Genomic DNA, 23,619 nt, shown 5'->3' with positions numbered 1-23,619 from the left:
CCTGGGAATAAATTCTGGGCATTATAATACAATTCTAAATTTATGCTTACTTAACAGGGAGTATAAAAACAGGGACACACATCGTGCCTTCACACTGGGATTTATTTTGTAATCTGCCCCACGTGAGGAGGCTAACAATCCCGTACCTTGCTCCACCGAGGAGCCGGCTTATCTATCTATCTATCTATCTATCTATCTATCTATCTATCTATCTATCTATCTATCTATCTATTATAAAATAACAGGTATAAGTATAAACATAGTTATGAATACATGAAACGTATATATATAAGAAAAATAAAAAGAAATAGGACAGGGATGGTAGGTACGTTGGTGTGCTTATGCACGACCCTACAGATCTCTTAGGAAAGGGGTGAGGTCTATAGTAGATTGTCTAAGGTTAAAGTGTTTGGGGAAGAAACCACAGAGTCAGGTAGAATATTCCAGACACTGACCACTCTATTGCTGAAGTCGTATTTCCTGCAATCAAGTTTGGTGCGGTTAACCTTGAGTTTGTATCTATTGTGTGCTCTTGTATCGTTATGGTTGAAGCTGAAGTATTCATTGACAGGTATTCATTGGATGAATGAATGAATGAAGTATTCATTGACATTGCAATGTATGATTTTATATATTATACTTAGATCAGACCGAAGACGGCATAATTCAAAGTTTCCTAAGTCTAGAATTTCACGTCTGGTGGCCTAAGGTATTCTGCAACGAGTAGAGGAGTGGAGAACTCTTCTTGTGAAATATTTCTGGACTTTCTCAACTGTGTTAATATCAGATAATGCAAAGCAGGCAGAAATTACACCGGTTGCGCATGGATTGGGCCTTCCAAATGTGCCAGGTACAACTGTCCTCAGCTGTGTTGTGTAAAAGCCATGGAACCAACCTCTGCTGTGTGATGGGAGGATAGTGCTGTGCGCAGGAGGTCAGTTAAGCAACTGCTATGCTTTACAAACATTTGCCAAAAAGTGGAATTGGAGGCTTATCATAAATTCACAACTACTAATCATAATCTTCTTTCTTTCTTTTTCTTTCTTTCTTTCTTTCTTTCTTTCTTTCTTTCTTTCTTTTTCTTTCTTTCTTTCTTTCTTTCTTTCTTTCTTTCTTTCTTTCTTTCTTTCTTTCTTTCTTTCTTTCTTTCTTTCTTTCTTTCTTTCTTTCCTTCCTTCCTTCCTTCCTTCCTTCCTTCCTTCCTTCCTTCCTTCTTCTTTCCTTCTCCTCCCCCTCCCCTTCTTCTCCTCCTCCCTCTCTTCTTCTTTTCCTCCTCCCTCTCTTCTCCTTCTCCTTCTTCCTCTTCTTCTTCTTCCTTTTTCTTCCTCTTCCTCTTCTTCTTCTTCAGTATCTTAGACTTCCATGTATTTGTTATTTAATACTGGAAGTATTCGGCATAAACTAGTTTAAGAAGAGATTCCTCGGTCATGCCAGAAGTCTAATTGAAGAAAGAAAGAAAGGAAGAATACAGAAGTAGTGAGGCAGGGAGAAAGAATACAAAAGAAGGAAGAAAGGAAGGGAAGGAGGAGAGAGAGCAGAGGAAGGAAGAATACAAAAGAAGGAAGAAAGGGAGGAAGAAGGAGAGAAGGAAGGAAGAATATAAAAGAAGGAAGGAAGGAAGAGAAGAGGGAGAGGGAAGGAAGAATACAAAGAAGGAAGAAAGGGAGGAAGAAGGAAGAGAAGGAAGGAAGAATATAAAAGAAGGAAGAAAGGAAGGAAGAGAAGGAGGGAGAGGGAAGGAAGGAAGAATACAAAAGAAGGAAGAAAGGGAGGGAAGAAGGAAGAGAAGGAGAGAGAGGGAAGGAAGAATACGAAAGAAGGAAGAAAGGGAGGGAAGAAGGGAGAGAAGAAAGGAAGAATACAAAAGAAGGAAAAAAGGAAGGAAGAGAAGGAGGGAGAGGGAAGGAAGGAAGAATACAAAAGAAGGAAGAAAGGGAGGGAAGAAGGAAGAGAAGGAAGGAAGAATATAAAAGAAGGAAGGAAGGAAGGAAGAGAAGGAGGGAGAGGGGAGGAAGAATATAAAAGAAGGAAGAAAGGAAGGAAGAGAAGGAGGGAGAGGGAAGGAAGGAAGAATACAAAAGAAGGAAGAAAGGGAGGGAGGGAGGGATTGAAACTAAGACCCTAATTTCATATCATCAGGAGCAAAACTCTCCAGAAAGAACAACACATTAACAACAAAGACAACCAATAACACATAATAATGAGATGGATCTTCCTTTATTGGCTTAATCACCTTCCAGAAAAAGCTATAATTTAATTTACATCAGAATTGAACCAGAAAGGCAACCATCACTCAATGCTTTGCAAATGATTGGATTAACATTCCCTCCTGGAAAATCTTCCTCGATGGGCTGAGTTTGATTATCCCAGTTAATTTGACTATGTATGACTCAATTAACCTGGCTTTGCCCAAGATCAAAATTATAGCCTGGTTATGTAGATATGGTGCATGCTAAATAAACAAATGATGTAAATATATAAATATAAATATATATAAATATTATATATAAATATATATAAATAAATAATATAAATAAATAAATGCTCTGTCTTACATATTGGCAAAAAAGTCAGAAAATAAACTACAAGCTGAATAGTCAAGACCTTGTTGATGATCCAAACTCTGTCAAGGACCTTGGAGTACTCATCTCTAATGATCTAAGTGCTAGAGCCCACTGTAACTACATAGCCAAAAAGGCATTAAGACTTGTTAACCTAATCTTATGTAGCTTTTTCTCTGGTAATATTACACTGATAACTAGAGCATAACAAAACATTTGCTAGACCAATACTCGAATACAGCTCATCAGTCTGGAACCCACATTACGTATCTGATATTAACACAGTTGAGAAAGTCCAGAAATATTTCACAAGAAGAGTTCTCCACTCCTCTACTTGTTGAAGAATACCTTATGCCACCAGACTTGAAATTCTAGACCTAGAAAACCTTGAATTACGGTGTCTTCGGTCCGATCTAAGTATGGTATATAAAATCATACATTGCAATGACTTACCTGTCAATGAATACTTCAGCTTCAACCATAACAATACAAGAGCACATAATAGATACAAACTCAAGGTTAACTGCACCAAACTTGATTGCAGGAAATACGACTTCAGCAATAGAGTAGTCTGTCTGGAATACTCTACCTGACTCTGTAGTTTCTTCCCCAAACCCCAAAAACTTTAACCTTAGACTGTCTACTATTGACCTCACCCCTTTCCTAAGAGGTCTGTAGGGGGTGTGCATAAGCGCACCAATGTGCCTATTGTCCCTGTCCTATTGTTTCTTTTTATTTTTCTTATATATATCCATTTCATGTATTCGTAACTATGTTATACTTATACCTGTTATCTTATAATTGCTTGACAAAATAAAATAAATAATAAATAAATAAAAATAAAGACAGGATTACAGCCAGCGACGGATTGTGTTGTTTGTCTTGGTTACTCAAACACACACCACATACCAAGGACTTATTCCAAATTGGCCTTCCTGATGAGATATGAACCAAGGCAATTAACACCTCAAGAATTCAACTTGGGTAGCATGAAAAACTGAGGCCACTTACTTTCCTTCCTTCCTTCCATCCATCCATCCATCCTTCCTTCTCTCCCTCGTCTCTCTCCCTTTCTTTTCCTTCCTTCCTTCCTTTCTTCATTCCATCTCCTTCCCTCCCCTCCCTTCCTTCATTGTCTTCCCTCCTCCTCCCTCTCTCCCTTTCTGTTCCTTCCTTCTCTTCTTCCCTCTCTCTATTATTCCCTTCCTTCCCTTTATTTCCTCCCCCCTCCCTTTCTTTTCCTTCCTTCCCTCCATTATTCCTTCCCTTCCTTCCCTTCTTCTATTTCTTTCCTTCCTTCCATCCATTTTATTTATTTAGTTTAGTTTGTCAAGCATGTATGAGAAAACAAGTAGAAGTATGAACGTAACATATAAACATATAAGTACAAACAGGTATATGTATATACATAATAAATTAGTATGAATAAATGGGAACAGTAGGAAGGCATGCTGATGCAATTATGCACGCCCCCTTACAGACCTCTTAGGAATGGGGGTGAGATCCACGGTAGACAGTTTGAGGTTAAAGTTTTGGGGGTTCTCCCACCCACCCACCCTCCTTCCCTTCCTTTTTTCTTTCTCCTTGCCCTTTATTCCTTCCCACCCTCCCTCTATTTCCTTCATTTCTTTCATCCTCCCTCCCCTTCCCCATTCGCTCTTTCTCCTTGGCCTGCCCCCCTGTCCAGTCCTCCAGTCCTGCCAAGGGCCACCCCGTGTGTTGAAGCCATACCTGTACACGTAAGGCCCCCGCTGTTGGACAACTGGCTTGGCGCCTAGAAGGATGTCCTTGGAATTCATCACCTCCATGAAGTAGAAGGAAATGAAGAAGGGCACCGGGAGGTCTTTCCACAGGGTGAACATGGCACTCTTGGGATTGATTATGGTATTCTGCAATTGTAAACGGACAGGGGTCAGAACCGACAGCTGATCATTACCAACTGGTTAACAGATTAACAGAGTTGGAAGGGTTGGTCATCTAGTCCAAGCAGGAGACCTTGCTTCTGAAGGCAAGCCGTTCCACTCAATATAGAATAATAGAGTTGGAATGGACCTTGTAGGTCATCTAGTCCAACCCCCCGCCCAAGCTAGAGACCCTACACCATTTCTAACAGATGGCAGTCCAGTCTCTTCTCAAAAGCCCCCAGTGATGAAGCTCCCACAACTTCTGAAGGCAACTTCTGTTCCATTGAATATAGAATAACAGTTGGAAGGGACCTTGTAGGACATCTAGTCCAACCCCCACACACCCACCCAAGCAGCAGACCCTACCCCATTTCTGACAGATGGCAGTCCGGTCTCTTCTTGAAAAGCTTCCAGGGATGAAGCTCCCATTACTTCTGAAAGCAAGTTGTTCCCTTCAATGTAGAACACCAGAGTTGGAAGGGAACTTGTAGGTCATCTAGTCCAACCCTCACTTCCCAAGCCAGCAGACCCTACCCCATTTCTGACAGATGGCAGTCCGGTCTCTTCTTGAAAAGCTTCCAGGGATGAAGCTCCCACTACTTCTGAAAGCAAGTTGTTCCCTTCAATGTAGAACACCAGAGTTGGAAGGGATCTTGTAGGTCATCTAGTCCAACCCTCACTTCCCAAGCCAGCAGACCCTACCCCATTTCTGACAGATGGCAGTCCGGTCTGTTCTTGAAAAGCTTCCAGGGATGAAGCTCCCACTACTGATTTGAAACCAAACCTGTGAGGAAACACGAGTTTACGCAATACATTCATTCACTCCTTTTCACTGGAAAAACAGGCACACCTCTGGTGTTTTTCTCCTTTCTTCATCATTCTACATTGCTCCCTGGTTAATATTCAAACTGCAGGTACTCCTTGACTTACGACCACAACCCTGAGCCCGGATTTCCAAGTGAGGCTCTTGTTAAGTGGGTCACGCCCGATTTCACCACCTTTTTTTGCCATGGTTGTTAAGCAAAAAAACACTGTGGTTGTTAAGTGAATTATGTCATTAAGTGAATCTGGCTTCCCTCCCCATGGATTCTGCGGATGGGAAGCCAGCTGGGTAGGTCACATATGGCGACGGGATGCTACAACTATTGTAATTGGTTGCCAAGCACCCAACTTTGGGGGATGTTCATAATAGATAACAGATAACAGATATTCAGAGTTGGAATGGACACTTGTAGGTCATCTAGTCCAACCCCCTGCCCAAGGTGGTCATAAGTGTGAGGACCTGCTGTGAGTCACTTTTTCCCCCCCAGTGCTGTTGCAAATTTGAACAGTCGCTAAAGAAATAGCTTGTAAGTCAAGGGCTACCCATATTTACATCATTATTTTTTTTTAAAGCCAACACTTGGAAAAAAAACCCCAGAATTAACCTCCAGAGATGTCCGGTGTCACCGGCTTATCACCCGTGACCTCCATTGCTGCACGGATTTTGGCTCCTTATTTCTGTTTCGTGCTTCTGGCTGTTAAAATCAGTGTGATTCACACAGCCCTGAGGGGATTGTAATTTGACTAAGTGTTTTAATTATTAGTTAAGGCTTTTCCTACAGGAGGGAATTCCCCGTTTCTCTTGAAACAGGCTGTTCATCTACTACTTGGAAATCGTGCCGCGAGGATACGCTTTTAAGTTAGGGGGAAAGGCGCCGTTTTTACTGGGTTCAGTGCCTCCTGTGAAAAAGCCAATTATGGTGCATTATCCCAAATGATTCGATTCGCTCCCGCTACGGTGCCAAAAGCCACCAAGCCACGTCATAAATGCTTACCGGTGCTGTGTTAGAATGTATGCAAGTAAATCTTGGAAGTGGGGGTTTAAAAAACTCCACATTTTCTCGTCTATGGAGATTCTCCGTCGTCCAGAATACGGTTGTCCCAAAGGTGCTTTTTTTTTTCAAGAAGCAACTGGACTTTCTGGTTTTTCTTTGAAGACATTTCACTTCTCATCCGGGAAACTTCTTCTGCTCTTGCTAAAGAAGCTTCTCAGGTGAGAAGTGAAACGTCTTCAAAGAAAAACCAAGAAAGTCCAGTTGCCTCTTGAAAAAATACCTTTGGGTCTACCTTTCCTTTCCTTTCCTTTCCTTTCCTTTCCTTTCCTTTCCCTTCCCTTCCTTCTTTCTTTCTTTCTTTCTTTCTTTCTTTCTTTCTTTCTTTCTTTCTTTCTTTCTTTCCTTCCTTCCTTCCTTCCTTCCTTCCTTCCTTTCCTTCCTTCCTTCCTTCCTTCCTCCTTCCTTCCTTCCCTTCCTCCCCCCCCCTTTCCTTCCTTCCTTCCTTCCTTCCTTCCTTCCTTCCTTCCTTCCTTCCTTCCTTCCTTCCTTCCTTCCTTTCCTTCCTTCCTTCCATCCATCCATCCATCCATCCATCCATCCATCCATCCATCCATCCATGTTGCACAGTGGTTAAAATGCAGTATTGCAGGCTAACTCACTGTTCACTCCAGCACTTTGATCCTGACTGGCTCAAGATTGACTCAGCCTTCTTCCGAGGTCGGTAAAAATGGGGACCCAAATTGTTGGGGGCAACAGGCTGACTCTGTATAAACTACTTAGAGAGGGCTGCAAAACCACCGAGAAGTGGTATATAAGTCTAAGTGCTATTGCTATAAATATGAGTCAGTTACCAAGCGACTGAATTCGGTTTACGTGACCATGGGGAGGCTACAACCGTCACAAGTGTGAAAAACGAGTATAAATCACATTTTTTTTTCAGCCTTGTTGTCACTTGAAATGGTCCCAAAATGAACAGTTGTGCGTTGAGGTTTCCCAGCATTGATTTCTCCAGCTACAACACTCTGTTTGTGTGGATAAAAATACACATCGAATCAATTTATTTACACATCAGGTTCACCTTTGCCCAACAGACAGGAAGTTTCCCTGAAATCCACCACAAGTCTCAAAATGCTCTGAACTGTCCAGAAAGCAGAATTTGTCCCCAAACATGATGCTAAAATAGGCCGGGCTGGTTTGTGGTTTGTGGTTTTGTGCCCGCTACAGACCCAAACCTGGAAGTGAGCTTAACGGTCTCTGATTCAAGGCAAGGAGAAACTGGGGATCTGCAAACAGATATGCTGGACTCCGTTATTTATCCATTTGGGGGGGGGTCACAGATCATTTGTATTTGTGATGGTTGCAGGATCCCAGGATTATGGGATTCCCTCTTGCAACCAACGAGAAGGCCAGGTTCACTTAACAACCTCATTATGCCATTTTAACAACCACGACAATTTGCTTAACGGTGGCGAGAAAGAGGGGGCCAATCTCCCTGAGCAATGGTCTTGCTTAGCAACAACATTGGGCTCAAATTGTGGCCGTTAAGTCGAGGACTAGCTGTGCAAGCAACAAATGCAAAGGAGACCTGTCCTTACAACCGTCGTTACAGCCTGAAATGATGGTCATTAGAATAGAATTAGAAGAAGAAGAAGAATTAGGATTAGAATTATGAAGAATCTAATCGAATCTAACAGAAGAGAAGAGAAAAGATTGACAGAGCTGGAAGGGACCTTGTAGGTCATCTAGTCCAACCCCCCGCCCAAGCAGGAGACCCTACACCATTTCTGACAGGTGGTAATCCAGTCTCTTCCTGAAGGTTTCCAGTGATGAAACTCCCACAACTTCTGAAGGCAACTTCTGTTCCACTGGTTGATTGTTCTCACTATCAGAAAATTTCTCCTTATTTCCAGGTTGAATCTGTCCTTGTTCAGTTTCCATCCATTATTCCTTGTCTGGCCTTCAGGTGCTTTGGAAAATAGCTCCACCCCCTCCTCTCTGGGGCAGCCCCTCAAATATTGGAAGACTGCTATCCTGTCTCCCCTGGTCCTTCTCTTCCCTAGACTAGCCAGGCCCAGTTCCTGCAACCGTTCATTGTATGTTTTAGCCTCCAATCCCCTCATCATCCTGGTTGCTCTTCTCTGCACTTTTCTAGAGCCTCAACATAATTAAGTGGAAAGTGTGCAAGAACATGAGAAAGCAACTCAGCAACTTGACATTTTTTGGGCAGAAGATAAGAGACCGAATCAGCCTACACATTCATGCCACTCTCTTTTAATCTTTAGCGTCTCCAAGAATCCTTGCCTTGCCTGTTCTTTCCTGTTCTCTTGGCCTACAGGCGGTTATCTCCAAGTTTGCTGGACAAATTGTCCACCCATAATCAAACCGCCAGAATCACATGTTTAACAAAGTTCTGGATTACCCAATATCAGTTGCAATCCCTTGGCCTCAAGCAGGTTGCAACTTGAATTCTGCCAGTGGGTCATTATCAGAGTATATTCATGAACTGTAACAGAGCTTGGTGACAAGGTCAAGCCAACGAGAGCTGAATTGAGGGTTGAAACTTAAAGAGAGAATCTGGCCATGGTTTATCACTGTTCTGTGCTCAGCTCTAAAGTGAAAGAGAAACTAACTTGCTTGCTTGCCTGCTGAACTAAAGTGAAACTGAGGTCTGTTCCTGAGCTCCTGAGTTGCTGTTCTGCTCTGAACCTGTAACATGTCTGCTTCTGTTTGAGTTTGCTCCATGTTGGAGAAATCTACAACTGGTAGTGTAAAATTTACTTTATATGATTATAAAGAAGTTAAATGAAGCCTCAGCCATCTGTGTTTATTCTTCTGGTACTGAATTTACGCTGCAATACTCCGAACAGTCATTGTGTTGCCAAACACCTTGCCCCAAATGTCCATTTCTTAGGGCGTTACAGGTAATATTTAGTGACTGTTCGAAGTTTCAACAGAACTGGGGGGAAAAATGACATTCGCAGATTAACCATGTTCTACACAGGCTGTTTTTCATCTCATTTGATACCAGAAAGGCAAGAGAAGGCCTCAGACGCAGCACCCAAAGCAAATATACGTGTTATATATATTTTCCCCCGCAAGGAAGGCAAACCATCAATTTGACAAACCGCTCAAGATCGGCTTTTGATCTTTAAAAGATAGGAAATAAAACACGACTATGACTCAGCTAGGCCAAAATCAGATATTTCCCTGTACAAGTAGTCCTTGACTTAATGACAATTTGTTTAGTGACCATTCAAAGTTACAACGGCACTGAAAAAAAGCGACTTATGGCCAGTGGTGGGATTCAAATAATGTAACAACCGGTTCTCCCCTAATGATTTCTTCCAACAACCAGTTCACCAAACTGCTCAGAAAGTTAACACCGGTTCTTCCGAACTGGTGCGAACTGGCTGAATCCCACCACTGCTTATGGATGTTTTTTATATTTATTGTGATGACCCAAAGGGGCATGGCACAAAGGCAACACAATCAGATAATTAATAACAGTCCCTTTATTAGCTCCAACTTTGCCCCACAATGTCCTGGTTACCTTCTGGCTGGAGAAAAACTCTCCTAGGATCAGCCTTTGGCTGCAGAGAATCAAGTCCAAAACATGGTCAACAAAAACTGTAACTATAAGCCCAAACAAGGCAAAATGAGGCAAAATGAGGTAATTAGTCTGGCAGGGCAGGAGAAGGAAATCCAGATGTGAAGGCATGGCAATAACTCAACATGGTTGGGAGAATGCCATGAACGCAGATAACCAAAGTCAAGACAAAATAAGCATGTTTGTTCCCAGCAGACGCCGCACTCAACATGCATCTCTTTTAAACTCTCTTCCCAGATGTGGCTAACGAAGGGAATCAGGGCCCTTTTCTCCCTCGTAAACCATACAACCCACGTTGCTCTCTTCTCTGTTCCTCCCTGCGTGCCCTAGAATGAAGAGGGGGTGGGCCTGGGTCTTCCTCTGAACTCCCTCTCCCTTGTTTACCTCTCCCCTGCTCTGCCCAGCTGGACTTTGCCCTTCCCCAGTTTCCTCTACAACCAACGGAACCACACTCCCGCTCTGTCAGCTGTTCGTCTTCCCCCTCGGATTCAGACTATGACATGACACTTATAACCGTTGCAGCATCTCTATCATGGTCATTGATTTGCCTTGGTGTACATGGCAACTGATTCATATTTATGATGGCCACAATCTCCTGGAGTTATGCGATCCCCTTTTTCCAACCTTCTGACAAGCAAAATCCATGGGATCCGCTTAATGACCGTGTTATTAACTTAAATCTTAAAACATTCACTTCACAACCATGGCAAGTAAAGTCACAAATGTCAGCTTTGGAAGCCATATTAGCCCCAAAGGCTTCCACGCTGCCACATTCTTGAGCCCAGGAAGATGGGAGGGGGAAATTTCTTGGAGTGTATGTGGTTAGACATAATAGCATTCTTCTTTTAAGTCAAGGTCATGTCATTTCTGCACCTGGGTGAGAGGACGTCTCAAGTTGGGACGGATGGAGATTGGGGCATGTGATGGGATGATGGGTGCAATGGGGTGAATTTGTAATTTTTTACTTATTGGAGGGAAACCCGGAAATTTCAGATTTGGGGTTTCCCAGATTTGCCAGTATAACTACTCTAATAAAAGGAAACTTTAAGAACACGTCTATCTCAGAGTTATTTATTGGAGTTAAGGTTTTCTGGAACGCTGATAACAAAAAGGGACAAGCTCCCTTAACAAATGTTTTACTTAGCGAAATAAATGTTGGGCACAATTGTGACCATAACTCGAGGACTACCCTTCTTGTCATAAATTGCCAGCCCAACCAGGGGAGACCAGACAAGAAACACAATCAGAAGAACTACCGGGAATTCTACTTTATTGCAAAGTTACATCAACAGAATCTCAGAAAACTGAAAACATAATTCTCCCAACGGTCTCTTTTTATGAGAAACTGGGGAGAGACTCTTTTCTTGCCCACTCCATTATCCATCTGTGGGCTAAGCCACCTCTTATCTGATGTAACCCTTGGTAACATCCCTTGGCCTTGCCTCCCAGGTTTTTCCCACATAAATAGAAATGAAGACATGTTTGAGGTGAGAAAAAAATTACTCTCTCTAAGATTGATTGTTCCAATTATTTTCCATTGTGAAACTTAAAACATCTATTTAGGAGGCTAGAGCATATGATGAAAGGTTGTGGGAACTGCGTGAATGAAGAGAATGAAGAGAAGGACTGGGGGTGACATGATAACTATCTTTCAATATTTGAAGGAAGAATTCCAAAGCACCTGAAGGCAGGACAAGAAGCAACAGATGGAAACTAACCAAGGAGAGAAGCAACCTGGCTAGTCCATAAAATAAAATAAAAAGAACAAGGAAAAAGAACGACTGTAGCTCTCCAAGACCAAGACGGGAAAATACGTACTCAGGCTAAGGAAAAGAAAGAAATTGCTAAGGATTTTTTTTTTTTGAATGAATGAATTTATACAATCAAGAAGAAGTACCAGAAGAACTCATTAATCAATATTTGAAGGGGAAAAAAATTGCTGGAAATTACGGATGAAGAGAAATGTATTTTAAATAATAAAATATCGATAGAAGAAATTAGAAAGGCAATTGGAGCACAAAAACAAAATAAATCCCCGGGCCCGGATGGAAATTCGTCTGAATTTTATAAGAAGTTTCAAGAGTTATTGGAGGAGTTAATGACAGACTTATATAATGAAGCCTTGGATAGTGCTAATATACTGAAATCATGGACTGAAGCGTATATAACCCTTATTCATAAAGAGCAATTAGATCCACACAAAAAATCAAAATTATAGGCCAATATCACTTTTAAATGTAGGTTATAAGATTTTGGCCACAATATTGGCAGAAAGATTAAAGAAAGTATTAAGCAGGATTATTCATACTGACTGACCAGAATGGGTTTCTACCATATAGACAAATGAAGACAAGTACAAGAATAATTATGGACGTTTTAGAATTCTATGAAGTACACACAACTAAATCAATGGCACTGATGTTTTTAGATGCCCAGAAGGCTTTTGACAACTTGAATTGGAATTTTCTTATCAAACAATTGACAGGCATGAAATATGGCAAAAGAATTTTAGGATTCATTAAAACAATATATAATACCCAAACTGCAAAAATATTGATAAATGGGGAAAATACAGATAGTATAAGGATGAATAAGGGTGTAAGACAAGGTTGCCCCCTAGCTCCTCTACTCTATATATTAGCAGAAGAGACGCTATTAGCACAAATTCGACAAAATCAAGAGATCGGGGGATTAAAAGTTTAAAAAGAGGAGTACAAACTCCAAGCATTTGCTGATGATATGGCATTTATATTGGAAGACCCCCTAGAAACGACCCCCATTTTAATGAAAGAAATAAAACAATATGGAAAGGTGGCAGGGTTGAAAATTAACAAAGAAAAAACAAAAGTGATAGCAAAAAATTGTACAAATGAATAAAAGGAAGAACTAACAAATAGATTAGGGATACAGGTGGTAAACAAAGTAAAATATTTGGGGATATGGCTGGCAGCCAGGCGCTCGTCAATTAAAAAAGATAATTACGATAAATTAACAATTCAAATATTTAAAGACTTAGATAATTGGGCTAAATTACAAATATCTCTATTGGGTCGTATCGCAATAGTAAAAATGAATATTTTGCCAAAATTATTGTTTCTATTTCAGACAGTGCCAGTCAAGTTGGAAAAAAGGTTTTTTGAAGAATTAAATAAACATATATCTAAATTTATATGTCAGGGGAAAAAAAACAGAATAAAATATAAATTGTTACAGGACATAGAAAGAAAGGCGGCTTCGGTCTTCCAGATTTCGAAACATACTACCATGCCGCGATAGCAACTTGGTTCAAAGACTGGGTTAATTTGATAAATAAAAGGATCTTAACATTAGAGGGCTTTGATCTCCAACTTGGATGGCACACATTTATGTGGGATGGAAAGAGTAAACATCACTCATATTTTCAAAGGCATTATATAAGGAGCGTGTTATTAACTATTTGGGAAAAATTTTTAAAAAATACACTATTTTAAGGTCCCACTTTGGTTATCTACAATGGAGGCAGTTACACATCCAAATGTTTTAGATTTTGATAATATTGTAAGATATAAAGACCTACTACACGAAACCGGAGAGTTAAAGGGTAGGAATCAAATACAAATCCAAGGAAAAGAGATAGCATGGTGGCCCAATGTACATGCATTATAAAAAAGATAAAGAACAATTTGGCTTTAATATGACCTACCAAGAATTAGACAAGATCTGGCATGGAGAGGAAAGGAAATTGATTAGTAAAATATATAAATATCTTTTGGATTACAAATTAAAAGAAGAAACAATTAAGGAATGTATGATAATTTGGGCAAAAAATGTGGGCCACAGTATTGAACTAGACAAGTGGGAACATATTTGAGAAATAAATTACAAATTAACCATGTCAGTCTCGTACAAAGAGAATCTGTATAAAATGGTGTATCATTGGCATCTGCCACCTGTGAGACTGGCTAAGATGTTTCCGAACCTCCGGCCAAATTGTTGGAAGTGTAACTGCGTCCAGGGAACATATTTTCATTTGTGGTGGACGTGTCCATATGCCCAGAAGTTGTGGAGAAATATTAAAAATTGGATTCTAAACACAACTAAACAAGATGTAAAATTTGAACCGAAACCTTCTTGCTGGGTATCATAGATTTAAAAATAGAAAAAAAATATCAATATTTAATCTTGGAAACTGTCTACTGTCCCTTCAGAGGAGATGGTCATTAAAAACATTCACGAGTGTGCAGAGATGGACAGCCTAACTAAATTATTAAAAAACCACAAAGATAGTGACTACTACAAAATTTGGAATTGTTGGTATGAATGGTTAAAGAAAAAAAAGCAATATTTGACAACTAGATAAGCTATGAAACTATGGAAGACGTGCATTTAATCATAAAGTATTCTATGAAATTAAAACATTAAAAAAATGAGGGAGTATTGTAACAAGGCAGATCAACGTCAATGTTAGGGGGTGAAAAAAAAAGTGTAACCAATGCTCAATACCTCCTGCAAAATATTATATATGTATATATATATATATATATATATATATATATATATATATATATATATATATATATATATATATATGTATGTATGTATGTATGTATATGTGTATATGTGTATATGTGTATATGTTTATATGTTTGTTTATATGTTTATATGTTTATATGTTTGTTTTTAAAAAATGTTTTAAATATATTAATCTTAAATAAACTTTATTTTAAAAATAAAAAAAATAAAAATAATTTTTTTTTGAATCTCACCACTGCCTCTAAAGTCCCTTGCAGCTCTGTTGTTCTGTAATTCCATTCTGTAATTGCTGAGTTCTAGAACCACATAATTTTCACGTAAGCTTTTGGGTAAAATACCCCCCAAATATGTTGGCAGAGTTCTTGAGGACTAGAGTAGCGGTCACCAACCGGTGGGCCGTGAGAAAATTTTGGTGGGCCGCAGAGAAATCTCACCCCCAGAGCAACCCCCAAAGCAGGCTGTGCAGAAACACAAGGCTGCGCCGTCCACATGGCCCACGGGAACCCTTCCCGCCCACTCACTCCTTACCCGGTAAACTTGCCTGCTAAATTTCTATTTTTCCTTTTTCTGACCATCATCTGTTCTGCTGTGCCAGGAGAATTAGATTAGCTAGAAAACGGGAAATGGTTAGATTTCTTACTTTCTAGCTAGTCTTTAGATCTTTGGCTCTGCTTTTAAGTACAGCCGAACCTCCCTTAGGACTGAAGGTTTACTTGCAAGCAAGTTCAGTGCAGACTCACGGCAAGCAAATTTGAGAGACTGAGCTAGCCGATGGCAGATAGATAGATCACTGAATGATTCCGTGAGCAACTCAATCTGCCTGCTTTGCCTGATTTTGGGTAAAAGTTGCTCTTTTTTAATAAAAAATCCAATATTTATATAAATATTTATAATATTTACATACAAGCCATGCCCAGCCAGTCACGTGACCACCAAGCCACACCCACAAATTAGGCCACACCCACAGAAACAGTTAATGGTCCCTGGGATCTAAAATTATAAGTTTGGTGGTCCCTGAGGTCCAAAAGGTTGGCAACCCCTGGACTAGAGCCTTAATTAAATTGGTGTTTTTGAAACTTGGGACACTTGAAGATTCAGATTAACAGAGTTGGAAGGGACCTTGTAGGACATCTAGTCCAAACCCTGCCCAAGCAGGAGACCATACACCATGTATGGACTTCAACTCCCAGAATTCCCCCACCCCTCCAGCTAGTTATGCCTGGAGAATTAGTCCATGCATCTTGAAGTTGCCAGATTTTAAAAACATTGGGTTATCTTTTCCTAGATAATTGGAATAAAGGATCTAATCCTCTTGGGTTAACTGTAATTAGCAGACAAGATAATCCATAGTTGTTCCTCTCCATTAGCAGATTAACCATGTTCTACACTTGCTCTTTATAATCTCTTTTGATACCAGAAAGACAAGAGAAGGTCTCCAACGCAGCACGCAAAGCAAATATGTTATATCCCAAGTCAGGCAAGCCGTTAATTTGACAAACTGCTCAAGATCAGCTTCAAAGGACGGGGGAAGGAAACAATACTACTAACTCAGGGTTGTACGCTGCAGCCAGGGCCAAAATCAGATATTTCCCCGTGCAAGCAGTCCTTGACTTAACAGCAGTTCATTTAATGACGTTCAAAGCTACAAGGGCATTCAAAACAGCGACTGATGCCCAGGAGTGGGATTCAAAAATCCCAGCAACCGGTTTGCTGCCTGGTTGCTGGGTGGACATGGCCATAGTGGGAGTAGCCTAACCGGAACTTCCTGTTTCTGGCTTCTGGTGGGTCTCCAGAGCCGGGGAGGAGGCTGTTTTTGCCCTCCCAAGGGTCCGGAGGCTTCCCCCAGGCCTCTGGGAGGGTGAAAACAGCCTCTCCTAGGCACTGGAGGCCCACCAGAAACCGGAAACAGGCCTGTTTTCCAGACTTCCGGAAGGCCCATTTTTCTCCCTCCCACAGCGTCTGCGCTTACCTGCACTTACCTGCATCAAAATGGGCTGCGTGTAGACTCCTGGGAGGGGTAGGGTGGGCAGGGCCAGCCGGTTGAAATAGCAATTCGGCGAACCAGATGGAACTTTAACATCCGGTTCAATTGAACCGGTCCAAACCGGTAGAATCCCATCCCTGCTTATGCCAGTGGTGGGATTTCAATATTTTTTTACTACCGGTTCTGTGGCCGTGGCTTGGCTTGGCGGGCATGGCTTGGCGGGCAGGGCAGGGAAAGGATATACTACAACATCTCCATTCCCTCCCCACCCCACTGCTTTCCAGTTCCGTTCTCCTATGCAGGGCAACCAAAGAAGACCCAGTCGATCAGCTGGGAGACTCAATGGAAGGCAGAGAAGAGATGGGGTTGGCGGGGCCAGTCAGAGGTGGGATTTGCTGGTCCTCCAAACTACTCAAAATTTCCCCTACCAGTTCTCCAGAACCGGTCCGAACCGGCTGAATACCACCTTATGGCTGTTTTTCACACCACCTTTGCTGCATCCCCGTGGGCAATGTAATTTGCATTTGTGTGCTTGGCCACTGGTTCGTATTTACGATGGTTCCAGTCTCCGGGGGTGGGTGGGGGGGTGTCATAGGACCATGGGGAAGCCAGATTCGCTTAATGACCATGTTCGTAAATTAACAACAACGAACAAACTCAGGCAAGCGATTCACCGAACCGCTGTGGCAACAAAAGTCGTAAAAATGGGACAAAGCTCAACAAATGGCTCCCCTTAAGCAACAGAAATTTTGTGCTCAGTCGTGGTTGTAAGTCGAGCGTTACCTGTATTTAATCACCGTCAAGTCGAGACATTCAGAAGCTAAGACATCCAAAGGACCCAATTTTTTGGGAAGGGGGGGGGGAAAGAAAAAGAAAAAACACACTTTGCACAATCTGGCATTTTGGGGGTTAACTCCATCCTGGTTCAGCAAAGTGACCCAGATGCTTAGCTGTGCGTTCCAAGAGAGCTAACCCTAATCCGATGTGACAAGCCAGATCTGAACGGAGAAGGAAAGAGGAGGAGGAAAGAGGCTGCTCTTTGAGTGTGCTGTGCAAACAGAGGCAAGTGGAAAGAAAGAAACAAAACAAACCCACAATACAATCTCATAATAGTCATATTCTTAAAGCTATTCCCGTCCTTGTAATTTTTTTTTTTTTGTTCAAATATATACGCCCACTTGGAGTGCCAGCCAGCTTAAAGAGCCACGGAAGACTGGCAGCTTTTGTTTCCTACTGCGAGTTATTTAAGACTTTTGAATATGCCTTTCTTTCTTTCTCTCTCTCTTCTCTTCTCTCTCTCTCTCTCTCTCCTCTCTCTCTCACTCTCTTCTCTTTTCTGTCTTTCTTCTCCCTCTCTCCTCTCTCTTGTCTCTTTCTTGTCTTTCTCTCTCTCTCTTCTCTCTCTCTCTTCTCTCTCTCTCTCTCTCTCTTCTGTCTCTCTTCTCCTTCTCTGTCCTCTCTCTTTTGTCTCTTTCTCTTTTATCTTTCTTCTCTTTCTCCTCTCTCACTCTCATCTCTTCTGTCTCTCTTCTCCTCTCTTTCTCTTGTCTCTTTCTCTTCTCTCTTCTGCCTCTGTCTGTCTGTCCCTTTTTCCTCTCTCTTGCTCTCTTTTGCAGGATGGCACACCAGCTTGGTTTAATCCCGCACTTAAGATTCAATCTCTAATCAGATTCCTGTGACAGTTCCCAACCACTTCACCATCAATCTCATTTTCACTTCCAAGATAGAATTCAGACTGGCTCCTTTGGCTTTTTGAGAGTTGGGCAAGAAGAAGTGAAACCCTGAAATTGAGGAATTTTAAGTCATGCAATTTCCCTAAGCATGAAAAATTATGCTTCTACCCTTCTTAATAAGATATGGGATCAGCAAAAAAAATTCCCCTGTTTCTTATATTAGGGTTTGAGAAGTTCCTTATTCTGCGGCAAAACAACACACACACACACACACAGACACAAAAAGTAGAAATCGTAAACAGGAGTCCTTGCCCCAAAATCAGATTTACGGCACCAGAGAAACAGCGACTCATTCTGAGACATTAAAGATTGCCATCCTGCAAAAGATTGCCATTCCTGAGCTATGAAATTAAAATTATTCGGTCCTGTTGCCTTTCCGGTGCAACGTTTCTGTTTTTGGGGATACTGCTAAATACTTCAATTCTGACATTATCACTGACGTGTCTTTCCTCAGTCAGATGTTTTCCTGAGTTGCAAATCAACTCTCTCTCTTCTGGCTCTCTCTCTCTTTCTCTTTTGTCTCTCTTCTCCCCCTCTCTCTTTCTCTCTCCCTCCTCTCTTCTGTCTCTGTCTCTCTCTTTTCTGCTCTTTCTTTTCTCTTTTCTCCCTCCCTCCGTCTCCATCTTGCAGTCACTGAAGCATCTTTCCTCAATCAGATGCTTTCCTGAGTTGCAAAATAATTGGTTGGTCTGGGTTTGAGACCAGAAAATTACCATCATTTTGGCACCAACTCTTGGCCACAGAACAGTCAGTTCCTCAAAAAACAAAAACCACAACTGTTGCATCAATAGAAAAGCGCTCTAAGGTGAATCAGTTCTGGATTCACAAGGCCATCCTCAACAATCACCTTTGCAGTAGATTAGGATGATTCTTAATTTTGAGGGCCCTGCTAACTAATTAGGGGTACTTTAAATAGTTTCAATTCACAACCACGGTTCTCTCCAGTGGAAGAACATTTTAGGAATTGCTTTGTTCCAAGTTTGGGTTGCAAGATCCTCGCAGGATAGGAGTCTTAAAACAAAACTGGGGGGTTAAGACGAAAGCTTAGAAAACTCTGGAAGAGCTGGTAAAATAAAGTCTGCAGGAAAACTGACAGAATTAAATGATGTCCTCCTCTCCTCCCCCGTGCTTTTTGTTAGAATTTATGCTCAGTTTTGGCAAGTTTGCGCCACATTTTCCCCCCCCACTCTGGCTGCCTGTTTGCTTGCACCAACTCTGTCTAAATTATATCACGTAAGTTCAATGTTGACAATCTGGATCTTGTGTTTTTCACAGTGCTTCAACTCTCTTTTGCAAATAAGAATTGGATTCCCAATCCTTTCACCTGGAGAATTCAGATTAAAGGGGACGGCTGGGCAACTGGAGCCCACACATTTTTGGGAAGGGAAAAAAAAAAATCTCCATTCTGCCTCATCCAAGTATCTGGAATTGCCCCATTGCCAAGGAGAGATGGCAGAATTAACTATTTTGAGTGGGGGAGGGACTTTTCATCTAGGGCAGTGATCCCCAACCTTTTTACGCCGCGGCCCGGTACCGGCATCAGCTGGGCGCCGCCCTTTGAGTGCTCTGGCATCACTGGGCACTTTTTATGAAAAGTGCTTCCGGTGACCTCACTGGAAGCACTTTTTCATCAAAAAGCTCAGGCGTGCGCCGCATCTTTGATGAGGCTCCGGTGAGCTTTCTCCGGTTAGAAATGGCTTTCTACCCGAAAAGCTCACCGAAGCACTTTTTCATCAAAAAGATGGCGGCGCCCAGCAAACCAGCGGCCCGGTAGGACCTGTTCCGCGGACCGGTACCGGTCCGTGGACCGGTGGTTGGGGACCCCTGATCTAGGGAACTGATTTCATTCAGATAGTACCCCAGAACCAAAAATGAAATTCAATGTAGAGAAAAGCTTACACTCAGGCAAGAAAAACCAAAAGTACCCATATAGATTGGGTGAAACCAGGCTTAATAGCAGGAACTGTGAGAGGGATCTTGGCGTCTTAGTAGACAACCAGTTAAATATGAGCCAGCAATGTGTGGCGACAGCCAAAAAAGCCAATGCAATCCTAAATTGCATTAACAGAGGGATACAATCGAGATCAAGTGACATACTAATACCACTCTACAAAGGCTTAGTAAGACCACACCTAGAGTACTGTATCCAGTTTTGGTCACCACACTATAAAAAAGATGTTGAGACTCTAGAAAGAGTGCAGAGAAGAGCAACCAGGATGATTGGGGACTGGAGACTAAAACATATGATGAACGGTTGCAGGAACTGGGCCTTGCTAGTCTAATGAAGAGAAGGACCAGGGGAGACAAGACAGCAGTCTTCCAATATTTGAGGGGCTGCCACAGAGAGGAGCAGGTCGAGCTATTTTCCAAGGTACCCGGACAAGGGAATAATGGATGGAAACTGATCAAGGAGAGATTTAACCTGGAAATAAGGAGAAACTTTCTGACCGTGAGAGCAATCAACCCATGGAACAGAAGTTGCCTTCGGAAGTTGTAGGAGCTTCATCACTGGAAGCTTTCAAGAAGAGACTGGACTGCCATTTGTCAGAAACGGTGTAGGGTCTGCTGGGCAGGGGATTGGACTAGATGACCTACAAGATCCCTTCCAACTCAGCCAAAGGAGGCCGAAGGATTAAGTTCCCAATGAAGAGAAGCATGGGGATGACCTCGAGAAAAAAAGTTTCAACCATTGTTGGATAAACGCCAGCTTAGGAAGAACAGGTGAGGAAGAAACTCAAGACTGATCTTCTTGTGTAGACAGAGGGAATATCTTGGCTTCAAGATTCTGTTATTATAACCTGCAACAAGAGTTCCAGGTAATCCTTGCGGTGACTTTTCCATGATCTGGCTTTCCTCGAAAGAGTGATATCAAAGAAAGATGTGCTGCTGTGGCCACTAAGGTCAACACCCTCCTGCTATTTGTACAGGTGTATTCCTTTCGGACAAAGGGACAGCCATACATGATAAGCATAGCACAAAGTCTGAGCAAGTGAGTCTAGCTTTGTTGACAGAGGAGAAGAGTGATAAAGACCGTGACTGCTCATTAAAAACTCAGACTCCAAAGTTAAAGAATAACTTTTCCAACCACCAGAAGAAAAACGCTGAACCAACTAACCAACCAACCAACCAACCCATCAATGGAAGGGCTTGCCTTCAAATGTTATGGGAGCTTCATCACTGGAAGCTTTCAAAATAGAGTGGACAAAAATAAATGATTAATTTTAAAAAATAATAATAATCAGATTTTTAAAATTTAAATTGAATTTTTTAAATTTAAATCAGATTTTTTTTTAATTTTTATCAAATTTATTTTAATAAAATGCTTTTGGAGTAAAAATCTATTTAAAGATCGTTTTCTATTTAAGATACACTCATAATTTAGTTTATTCAGCATGAAACGGAGCTTAGTTATGTGAGTGTATGTATTCTGCAATATTTACTTTTTTTTTTTTTTTTTTGTGGTAAACTCATTCCATGAATCCAAGCTCTGCAAGCTGAGATAACATGCCCTGCATGGATGCATTCACACAATTTCACAATAACCATGAGATAAATCATAAAACACCGTTCAGGAATATTCCTTTATCCCATTGTTTTGCAAATCTGTGTACACTGAAGAGAAATGCATCTGTGCCACCAGGCTCTAAGCGTGAGGAGGAAGGGCAAGCAGTTAAAAAAATGAAAGGGAAACCTTCTAAGGAACTTATAAATGTAATATTAAAGGGCACCTGTCATTTCAGATCCATCATGGCAGCGCCTGTTAGTGGGCATCCACTCACCTGCTGCCTGCCATGTCCCTCACCTTGCTGTGTCGCTGCCGCATTACTAGCCGTCCCGTTAAAAGTAATGGGACTATTCGTGAGTCAACAGCAGGTCAGAGGAGGAACTGCTGCAGGACAGAGATGACAGTGGCTCTTTAAAAATAATTTAAACCGAGGGGATTTAAATCAAGCCTTTCTACTACTGATTTAAATCATGATTTAAATCATGACTTAAATCATGATTTAAATCTACTTGATTTAAATCAAATCCGCCCTGTTTCAAGGAGACACTGGACTGCCATCTGTCAGGAATGGCCTTGGGGAGGCGTTGAGCAGGAGGGGTTGGACTAGATGACCTACAAAGTCCCACCCAATTCTGTTATTATTATTCTAACTATAAGCTGTCAAAATGCCTTAAAACCCAGGCTGCAGAGGGAGGGAGGGAAAAACCTGGATTTATTCCCAAGGTTTCTTGAACAGTGTGCTTTAATGTTTGCAAATTATTCAATCACCGCAGGTAACATACAACTGAATGGCGGCAGGGGTTAAGAATCACAGCACTTAGCTGAGACACGAATGGGATCAAAGGAGAAGGGTGGGGCTGGAAGTGCTTTAATTACTTTCTTTTGTTACGGATTGTGTGTTGCCAACTGGGACACTTCAGATTTTGTAAATTTAAGAGGAAGGCTGCATTGCCTGGAGAGGAAGACCTGCTTAATAAATGTTAAAGCACAGAAGCCTCATGAATGGGTTTGTCCTGCCTTTATTTATTCAATCTGTTGCCTGCTGTAGATGAAAACTGGTGTACGTTAAATCCTTCTGTAACCTACAAAATCCAGCAGAGAGAAGAGGCCAAAAAATAAAATAATAAATCTTCTTAGTTTAGAAGCCCTTGGAACGCGCGAGCAAGATTTCCTTCCTCTGTCTTGAAGTCTGAATTTGCTTTTTTGGTTGCACTAGCACCCCCGCCCCCCCCAAAAAACAATAACAACAACAAAGCACTGTAACAAACACACAGATATTGTGTTTCCAACATGAATGACAAGAAACAGGGAGGGAGAACGGGAGAAAGTGGATTTCGAGAGAGCTGGGTGCAGTTTGCAAATCTGTTTGTGGAAAACAAAGTCCGACTCCTTTCCAATTCTGCCTGGAAAAACTAAACAACAGAACTTGGACAAAGCTTGCTATTTCCTGCATGCAATTCCATGGGGTTCAGCAATAATTCTGATGGGGAGGCTAGTCCTCAATTTAAGACTGTTTTGGAGACCACTTAAGTTACAGCGGCACTGGGGAAAAAAGTGGCTTACGAATTGGTCCTCGCACTTATGACTGTAGCAGCATAACAACTTCAGTAATTCATGGAACCACCAAGGCAAATAGGTTGTAAATTTGGGTGCGACGCAATTGCAAAGGTTTTTTTTTTCCCCCTTTGTCCACCTGCAGTCCTTATGCGTAAAATAATTGGGTATGGCCAATCTAGAGAAAAAAAGGACTGGGGGGGTGGGGGACATAATAGCAGCGTTACAATATTTGAGGGGCTGCCACAAAGAGGAGAGGGTCAAGCTATTTTCCAAAGCAAATTAAGGAGAGCAGCAACCTGGAATTAAGGAGGAATTTCCTGACAGTGAGAACAATTAACCAGTGGAACAACTTGCCTCTAGAAGTTGTGCTTCATCACTGGAGGTTTTAAAGAAGAGATTGGAGAACCATTTATCTGCAATTGTACAGGGTCTTCTGCTT

The 23,619-nt window shown here is 41.6% G+C and overlaps 1 protein-coding gene across 4 annotated transcripts in view; it reads right to left on the bottom strand.

The window, feature by feature from the left end:
• The window catches only part of SCARB1 (scavenger receptor class B member 1), a 61,070-nt gene that overhangs the window by 33,078 nt on the left and 4,373 nt on the right, over positions 1-23,619 (bottom strand). For all 4 annotated transcript variants that reach the window (XM_087942984.1, XM_087942985.1, XM_087942988.1 and 1 more), the window contains exon 2: positions 4,293-4,450. In XM_087942984.1, coding sequence (XP_087799110.1) covers positions 4,293-4,450 — 158 coding nt within the window. The remainder of the gene's footprint in view (positions 1-4,292; positions 4,451-23,619) is intronic.

This window comes from Notechis scutatus, chromosome 13 (assembly GCF_049901735.1).
Source record: "Notechis scutatus isolate UNSWTSFEM ecotype Mainland chromosome 13, rNotScu1.2, whole genome shotgun sequence".
Taxonomy (NCBI): domain Eukaryota; kingdom Metazoa; phylum Chordata; class Lepidosauria; order Squamata; family Elapidae; genus Notechis; species Notechis scutatus.
This window is presented reverse-complemented; position numbering and strand designations above follow the sequence as displayed.